The 8,567-nt window shown below is 58.4% G+C and overlaps 1 protein-coding gene across 5 annotated transcripts in view; it reads left to right on the top strand.

Moving 5' to 3' along the window:
* Positions 1-7,708, top strand: part of SLC37A2 (solute carrier family 37 member 2) — a 54,075-nt gene extending 46,367 nt beyond the window's left edge. For 4 of the 5 annotated variants that reach the window (XM_070782548.1, XM_070782547.1, XM_019955277.2 and 1 more), the window contains exons 7-19: positions 114-280; positions 806-843; positions 1,079-1,231; positions 1,558-1,648; positions 3,140-3,202; positions 3,475-3,560; positions 4,026-4,074; positions 4,245-4,318; positions 4,582-4,660; positions 4,781-4,878; positions 5,113-5,177; positions 5,390-5,446; positions 7,425-7,708. In XM_070782548.1, coding sequence (XP_070638649.1) covers positions 114-280; positions 806-843; positions 1,079-1,231; positions 1,558-1,648; positions 3,140-3,202; positions 3,475-3,560; positions 4,026-4,074; positions 4,245-4,318; positions 4,582-4,660; positions 4,781-4,878; positions 5,113-5,177; positions 5,390-5,417 — 991 coding nt within the window. In that variant the 3' untranslated portion in view covers positions 5,418-5,446; positions 7,425-7,708. The remainder of the gene's footprint in view (positions 1-113; positions 281-805; positions 844-1,078; positions 1,232-1,557; positions 1,649-3,139; positions 3,203-3,474; positions 3,561-4,025; positions 4,075-4,244; positions 4,319-4,581; positions 4,661-4,780; positions 4,879-5,112; positions 5,178-5,389; positions 5,447-7,424) is intronic. The other variant, XM_019955279.2, reaches the window with a different exon arrangement.
* The last annotated feature ends 859 nt before the right edge of the window (positions 7,709-8,567 follow it).

The following is an 8,567-nucleotide window of genomic DNA, read 5'->3' on the forward strand; positions in this document are numbered from 1 at the left end:
CTACAGGCAGCCAGCTGTTCGCACTTGGCCGGGGCGGTGTCTGAGAGCCCAGGGCTTCTCTTCTTACGCTTCCTGCTCTTGCCTCCCTGCCCCCCTCCCCACCTCCCCTCCAGGCGGGGGCTCATCATGGGCATCTGGAACTCCCACACGTCCGTGGGCAACATCCTGGGCTCCCTGCTGGCTGGCGTGTGGGTGGATCAGCAGTGGGGCCTGTCCTTCGTGGTGCCCGGCGTCATCACCGCCATCATGGGCATCATCACTTTCTTCTTCCTCATCGAATGTGAGTGGACCCCTCTCCCCCCATCCCCACAGGGCCAGAGCGAAGCTTCCCAGTTAGGTTCTGGGAGAAGGAGGCTGGTCCCGTGGGGGTCGCAGGGTTGGAGGCCCAGGCGTGTGACTCAGAGGACGACCTCTCTGGGCCTCGATTTCTCGCATGGGACACCTGCTTTCCTGGGCCGTGGAGAGTGTCTGTGAGACGCATGTCAGGATGCCCGGCAAACGCTGGCTCCTCTGACCCTGAGGCTGGAGAAATGGGTTGGACGGCACCCTCTCCATGCTTGCTGCTTTTTTTCCGGCTCCCTGACAGATGGCCCCTGGAGTCATGGCCATGGTCACTTGTAAGCAAGAGAACGAAAGTCCACGAGGCTCCCATGGTTAGGAGACCCAGGCCTCAAAGGTGGTCTCTGGAGCCCTGGCTCCCTTGTGCTGGAAAGTCCACAGGCCCCCTTGGGGGTGTGGGGCTCACATGCCATGCAGGGTGAGGGCCTGGTCTGCTGGCAAGCTTCTTAGAAGGTTTTCCTTTCAGACCCAGAAGACGTGGACTGCTCCCCGCCTCAGCACCACGTGAGTGTGGCCCCCAGCCCCACTTCACCAGGGGGCTGGTCCCAGAGAGGCCTGGGGAGTTGAGGAGGGGCCTGTGTGTCCAAAGCTGGGCCCACGGGTGGCTCCCTGGCAGGTTGTGAGTCCGGTTCAGGAGGGGGTGCATACCTCATGCTGCTCATCTCACGTGGGCTGTCCCTCTAGCTGGTGGGGGAGTGGTATGTGGACGTGCCCCCAGTAAGGGCTCTTCTCTGCTCAGGGTAATCCAGAAGAGAGCCAAGATCAGCCTGAGGACCCCGCGAATGGACCCAGCTGTAACAAAGAGAGCAGCCTGGAATCAGCTGTCACCTGCTCCAAGGAAGCAAGTGCTCAGCCTTCCGCCATCAGCTTCTTCGGGGCCCTGCGCATCCCGGTGAGTCGTCTGTGGACCAGAAGGAAGAGAGAGGCTCTCTAGATTTTTCTGCTGGGTCTCAGGAGATGGGGACGCTCAGGGTGATCCATGGTTTTTGGAGTTTCTTTACGTGCAGTGCTTAGGGCGGGGGCCCTCCTGGGGAGGGTCATGTGGCCCGACGTTACCCTAGCATTCAGGCAGCAGGCATGTTGCCGTACCTGAGACTGGAGGTGTTCTAGAGGCTGCTCCGTGTGGTGGGCGGTGGAAAGTGCTGGCACAGGGCTTGGTGGCCGCAGGCCCCAGGCTGTCCTGCCCACCTTCCCACCTGCCCTCTGCTGTGCTCCCAGGGCGTGGTCGAGTTCTCCTTGTGTCTGCTCTTCGCCAAGCTGGTCAGTTACACCTTCCTCTACTGGCTGCCCCTGTACATTTCCAATGTGGGTGAGTACACGGGGAGGAAGAGGGGAGAGAGGAAGGGGGGGGCCTCCAAGGAAGAAACCCACCATGAGGTGCTTATGACTCCACGAATAGGCAGGATTTCTGCTGATCCTCTCCAAGCACAGAAGGAAGATTTTTTCTTTCATGGGAAGCTAAGTTTTGCAGAAACCCTCCTAGTCCCTGACTGATTCCAGCCACTTTTCCTCACTTGGCACTCAGTCGGGGTTAGGAACTCAAATCCTCTCTAACGTCTACTCCGGCCTCAAGTGTAGGCGAAACCCCACTTCAGGCCCATTGGCTGGCTCATAGATGGGTGGGATTGGAGGGTCCTGGAGAAACGGTCTGCCTTCTGAATGCCTCCAGGAGTCTCTCAAGCCTCCCCCAGCCCAAGGAAGAGGGCCTGGCAAGCTGCCCCCGCTGCTGGTAGCCTGGTGGGAAACACTGTTCTCTTCCCAGGGGCTGCCGGGATACTTGGGTCATTGATGCCCAGTGCCCAGGTCTGCTGGGCTGCCCACCTTGTGGACTTCCTGTCCCCTGCCTCTGTCTCTGCCCAAGGATGGACAGACATATGAGGAGAGGTCACTTCTGTGGTTAGAAAAGGATGTTTATGTCCTCTTGTCCTGGGTCTCTGGTTTTCCCCAGGTGGGGCTGCTCTATCAAGGAGCAGCTCTGCCCCCAGAGCCCAGAGCCCCAGAGCCCTGCCAGGGTCAAGGACCTCTCAGCAGGGACACCGGCCTCCCTCCAGGGCCCTGGGGGAACAAGCTGCCGTCCACACGGTACACTTGGGCCACAGGATGCCGTTTGGATGAGTCAGGGCCAAATCTCAAGCTGTAACCTGCCACCTCCCACCCTCACCCTGTCTGCAACTGAGGGGCCTCCCCCAAAGACAGGGCTAGAGGCCAGGGCGGCCCTGTGGACACTGACTCTTTGTTCTGTGGCCTTGATGCTGGCTACAGACCGTGAGTCAACCTTGAGGGCTGGGCTGCCAGTCACACTGCTGGGCATCCCTCCTTCTAATCCCAGGGCAAGGTCAGGGGCCTGAGGTGCCCATTTTCCCAGTGAGCCTCCTTCCTGGCTCCGTTTATCAGTAGGGAACTCAGAAGGAGGTGACAAGCTCCTGTGCGGGCGTGCTGCTCTGTCAGGGGCGGGCAGGCATGTGGCTGGACGGGCTGAGGCTCAGACCAGGCTCAGCGCTGGGGTGCCCCCCGGTGGGACAGGGTCCTTGGGGCCAGATCCGTGTGCTCTCGGAGATCAAGGCCATCCGACAGGGGAAGAAGGTAGTACAGGCCTGGTGGCCAGAAAGGGTGTCCCGTCCCAAACTGCTGCAGACTCACCTGTGACCTTGGCCAGTCGCTTCCCCCCAGACCCCCCACTCCTTCTGAAGAAGGGGGCAGTGATCCCGGGTCGGGAGTCTGCAGGGACGCTTCCAGCAGTGGCCCTCCACGCTGTCTGCCCTGAGTCCCCAGGTCTGAGCACGTGCTTCGTTTTCCACAGTTCACTTCACTGCCAAGGAGGCTGGGGACCTCTCCACGCTGTTCGATGTTGGTGGCATCATAGGTAAGGCCACGCCCTGCCATGCCTCTCAGCTGGATCCACCTCTTCTCTTGTTGGGTTGCAGACGAGAGGGACAGGTTCCAGCGAGACGTGACCTAGGCAGATGGCAAGGGAAAAGGTGGCATCCTGCCCAGGTGGCCCTCCCGTGAGCCATGGGTACTGGGACGGTTGCAGAGGGAGACACTCTGCTGGCCCGGGGTGCCCCGAGTGGACTGCTGGGGCAGCGCTCGGGGGTCCCCCGTGCCTGGGGCGGCAGTGTGCACATTGTATTCCAGGCGGCATTCTGGCGGGGCTCGTCTCTGACTACATCAATGGCAGGGCCACCACCTGCTGCGTCATGCTGATCTTGGCTGCCCCCATGGTGCGTAGAACCTCAAGGCTGAGGGCCGGGAGCTGTGTGCACGCCCGGGCATCACACACACACACCCGTCTCTTTGCGTGTGTGCAGCCCTGTGCACGGCCAGGGGAGGAGAAGCCAGGATCAGCACAGGGAAAGGGATCCAGACTGAGAATTTTGGAAAAGGACTAGTGGCTCTTTGACCTCAGTTGGAGCGGGGGATGTCAGCTGCTAAACTTCCTGACCAAGGAAAGAATAAGAGGCTGAGGTTTGATAGGAGAGGAGACTTCTGGAGCAAAGGAAAACGATGGATTACTGCATGTTAGACCCTGCCTCCCTGGGACACTTGAGGACCAAGAGGCCAGGGTATGAGAGGAAAGAAGGGAAAGCGGGCTTCTGGGGTTTCCAGTCTTCTGGGCTCCAAGCTAATGGAGGCGGCCCATGGAGAAGCCAGCTTGTGACCCTGCCCCCCTACTTCTCCTCTCTCAGATGTTCCTGTACAACCATGTTGGCCAGAGAGGAATCGGCATCTCCATAGGTAGGGAGCTGGCACTGCCCTGGGGACCACACGAGGCTGGCTTGGGGGCACAGTGGGCAGCCTGGGGAAGTGGAGGTTCTCAGCCTGGAGCCTGGGGGACTCACCTGCTTTGGGGCGGAGGATGATGGTGGCTTCTCCTCTCTAACTGGCCGTCTCCATCACCACCTCAGTCATGCTGCTTATCTGTGGAGCCCTGGTCAACGGCCCTTACGCGCTTATCACCACTGCTGTCTCAGCTGACCTGGTAAGCAGGGCCACCTCGGGGCCTGGCCAGGGGCTCTATCTCCAGGCTCATCTTCCCCACGTCTTTCCCCTTCCCCCAGCCTGCAGAGACGAGATCCTCAAAGTCCTTCAGAGTCCGCCCTGGTTCCCTGTTTCTTCCCAACTCCAAGCCCTCATCGCTCCCTTTCCCCGACCCAGCCCCTTTCTCAGTCGCAGTCCTGCTCAGGGCGCTGCCTCTTAGTTTGGCCCCCACACCCACCCACCCTGACTCTGCTGTCTCTCCAGGGGACGCACAAGAGCCTGAAGGGCAACGCCAAGGCGCTGTCCACTGTGACAGCCATCATCGATGGCACTGGATCCATAGGTCTGTAACTTTCACCCTGGGCTCTCCCAACAGACCCCCGAGCCTGGTCTTGGGCAGAGTTTTAGGATGGAGGGCACAGCCCCTGCTCTGGGCCCTTCTCTGACACTGTGCTCCGCACAGGTGCGGCTCTAGGGCCTCTGTTGGCCGGGCTCATATCCCCCACGGGCTGGAACAACGTCTTCTACATGCTCATCGCTGCCGACGTCCTGGCCTGCTTGGTAAGAGTTTGGGGGCACACAGATGGGTAGGGGGAGGGGTCCCCTCCTGCAGGCCTGGAAGCTGGGGCTCCAAAGTGTCCAGACGATGAGGACCGCTTCCTTTGCATGAAGCACTCTGCCTCCCATGGGTGACCCCTGCAGAATGGCACTGTGAACAGCCAGCCCAGTGGTCACCTAGTGTTAGGGACTGGCCACATGCTCCATGCTTGCGTCTCCCTCCCCTCCTCCCCACAGCTCCTCTGCCGGCTGGTGTACAAAGAGATCCTGGCCTGGAAGTCATCCCTGAGCAAAGACAGAGGGTAAGTCCTGCGGAGGGAGCGCTGGAGCCCTGTCCACCCAGCCTCACTCCTCCTGGGAGTGAAATCCATCGCTCGGGGGCTCTGCACAGTCTGAGCCCAACTCCAGCCCAGACCTCAGGGACGTGGCCCGCGGACCCCGAACGTGCCCGTGAGCCCCGGCCCGGCCCCCAGCTCCACTAACCCGTCGTCTATTGTCCCATGTGTCTCCATAGCTCTAATGTGGCCCTAACCCACGCGTGATAGTCTTTTCCTCAAGTCCCATGACTTTTGTGAGTATTTCCTTCAAGTCTGTGACTACTGTGCTCTTAAGAGTGCATGCAAAGCCTCTCTCTCCTCCAGTGTGATTTTTCTGATTTTCCTGACTTTTCTGACTTTCGCTTTTTCCTTGGGGGCCAGTTCCAAAGATTCGGACTCTGGGTGGAATATGGTGCTTGGGAAGTATTTCCTCAGAGGCCAGAGCCGCTGGGAAGGTCAGCAGCCTCTCCTTACCGAGAGTGACAGGGTTTGGGACGGACCCCACCCCCCAGGACAGAGGAGATGGCATCTGGGGAAATAGTTTTTCCTCTGAACTCAGACACTGAGCTGTCTGCACCTCCCAGAGTTCAGAAGCCGAGGGCGTCTGGCCTGTCTGACTGGGGTATGCAGGAAAAAAGCGAGTGCCAAGTGAAGCCTCTGGAACAAAACCCCAAGCTGACCTGAGGCGTGGTCTGCCTGTCGCCCAGCGGTGGTGGGTGCAGAGGTGGCTCAGACAGGCTCGCGGCTGAGGCTGGGCGTGAGAGGCTGGGCCGTGCAGCTGGTGCTGAGGCTGGGAATGTTCTCTCGCAGCCTTTCTGGCTTTCCTTAGGAAGCTCTTGCTCGTGAGAAGCAGCCCGAGTGATGGACCGGGTCTGGATGGTAAATGTGAGGAAGAACCCGCTGGGGGCCTGGGAACCAGCGCCATATCTGGGGAGGCACTTCCCTTTAAGGAAGGTGTCATCCCGGCTCAGGGAGAGCAACCCGCAGGGCAGGAGGCGTTAGCGGGGCCTCTGTCCTGCCCTGCCCTGGAGGGGGAGCAGAGGATGGCACCTCAAGACCAATGCTGCTTCCACCTGCTGCCCCCCGCCCCCCAGACCAGGCCTGCGGGGACCTGGGGAGGAGAGGGACGGAGGCAGGAGGGGAGGAGAATGATGCATAGTGAGCATCTGCTCTGGGCGTTGACTTGAGTCTGTCTAGCTGTACTGGCGTCCCTCTCAGCAGCCCCGAGAGGTAGAGGCGAGAGGACAGAGGCTCAGAGCTCACGGAACACACCTTAGGCCTTTAGCTCGTCCCAGCAGAGCCCGCCTTCGGACCTAGGTGTGCGGGTTCACTGCCATCTGCATCGTCAATGGGTCTTTCTGTGAGGCAGGCCTGTGTCGGGGGCGCGGAGGCACAGAGCCAGGGCTCGGCACCAGAAACCCTGGACAATCCTGACTTCTCTGCTCGCCTGCTTCTGTCGAACCTTGGCACCTTCTCCGAATGTCCGCGTCCTTGTGTGTCCAATGGGGGTGCTCATTCCTAAATACCTGATTGGGTTGGTTTCAGGCTGAGACACGCTGGGATAAAATATGACATGGCTTTGCAAAGCCATCAGACGTGGTACAAACATTGTGAAGTTTTTTGAAACATGATTCTGGCTTGGTGCTCCCTGCTGAAGAGGGGACGGGGAGCCCTAATGACAATGAACAGGAGGAAAAGCAATTATTGGGTTGGCCAAAAAGTTCATTCGGGGTGTTTCCATACATTGTTATCAGTTCAGTTCAGTCACTCAGTCATGTCCGACTCTTTGTGACCCCATGGACTGCAGCACCCCAAGCTTCCCTGTCCATCACCAACTCCTGGAATTTGCTCCAACTCCTGTCCATTGAGTCAGTGATGCCATCCGATCATCTCATCCTCTGTTATTCCCTTCTCCTCCTGCCTTCAATCTTACCCAGCACTAGGGTCTTTTCTAATGAGTTAGTTCTTTGCATCAGATGGCCAAAGTACTGGAGCTTCAGCATTCTTCCAGTGAATGTTCAGGACTGATATCCTTTAGGATTGACCAGTTTGATCTCCTTCATATGATGTTATGGGGAAACCCGAATGAACTTTTTGGCCAGGCCAGTATTAAGGGACCCAGTATTAAGGCAAGGGGACTTGCCTTCCCTGTTCCCACTGTTGGGATGGGAGCCAACACTTGTTAACCAGTGTCTCACCTTCTCTTCCACTGCCTCTGTCCTCTTCATGCAGGTATAGAGAAATGTGAGGCCCCTGATCAGAGCAGAAACACGGAGGGACCTTGCTGGGTCCCAAGGTGCCCCCCCACACAGATGGCTGAGGCAAAAAGCCCCTTGACCCAGCACCAGCCAGCCCAGCCCGTGAGGCTTCCAAGGGCTAGGAGACGCTCCACGGGAAAGGACCGCCAAGTTCAAGGACATGGAAAACTCAAGGGCCTTGTTGGAGAATGGAGGGAACGCAGAGTGCTCACCATACTGAGAAGGCATCTTGAGACCAAAACAAAACGCTCAGGCAGCTCCGCGCCATCAATGGATCAGTTTATTACAGGGTCACTTAACGGATGGAGTAGGCTGGACAGCGATCTGGGAGCACCCCCGTGCCGCCCAGGGGCCATGGGAATGATTCTATGGCTAACCTGGGGGACGGGGAGGCAGGACATGCCTTCCTAAGTGAAAATTTATGAACACGTAACCAGTCTTGTGGGTGCTGGGAACATGTCAGAGAAGATTTCCATCATTGTTTAGGGACTAACAGAGCATAGAGGCTACCTGGTCCTAATGGTTATTAAACAGTATCTATTAACTTCCAAAGCCCTTGATAACAGGGCAATGATTCAGCATACCGTACAGTCCTGAGCAGGCCCAGCGGAAGGAGAGGAGAGACTGTGAGGATCCCTGATGGTGTCAGTTCCGCTGACAGTGATCCAGGCCTGAACTCTGGAGACCGCAGGCCGGAGGGATTGCGGCTGAGGGCTGTCAGCGTTTTGGTACAAGGAGGGGTCTGCTCAGACTCTTTCTTGTCCAGATTCCAAGATGGATAGCCGAGGTTCAGTGAGGCCAAGGCCTGGAAAGAGTGTGTCTCTCCTTCTCATGTTAAACTTGAACCCGTGTAATCAGCCTCTGCCTGAAAGTGTTATTTCAGAGCCACCGACCTCTCTCGGTCCCTTATGTCCACAAGCCTGTTTTCTCCGTGTGTTTCCCCACACTGGCACCCCTGTTTCTACCCTCCATTTGATCCTGTTTCCAACTCCTGACCCACTTTGATTAAAACATTATTGCTGTATGCTCCAGGGACCAGGGAGAGGCAGGGCAGCGTGGGGGTGTCACTCCCAGGCGTGGCCAGCTCCTGAGTGTGAGGGCACCTTGCCTCCCTCTT

This window comes from Bos indicus, chromosome 29, assembly GCF_029378745.1.
Source record: "Bos indicus isolate NIAB-ARS_2022 breed Sahiwal x Tharparkar chromosome 29, NIAB-ARS_B.indTharparkar_mat_pri_1.0, whole genome shotgun sequence".
In the NCBI taxonomy this organism is placed as follows: domain Eukaryota; kingdom Metazoa; phylum Chordata; class Mammalia; order Artiodactyla; family Bovidae; genus Bos; species Bos indicus.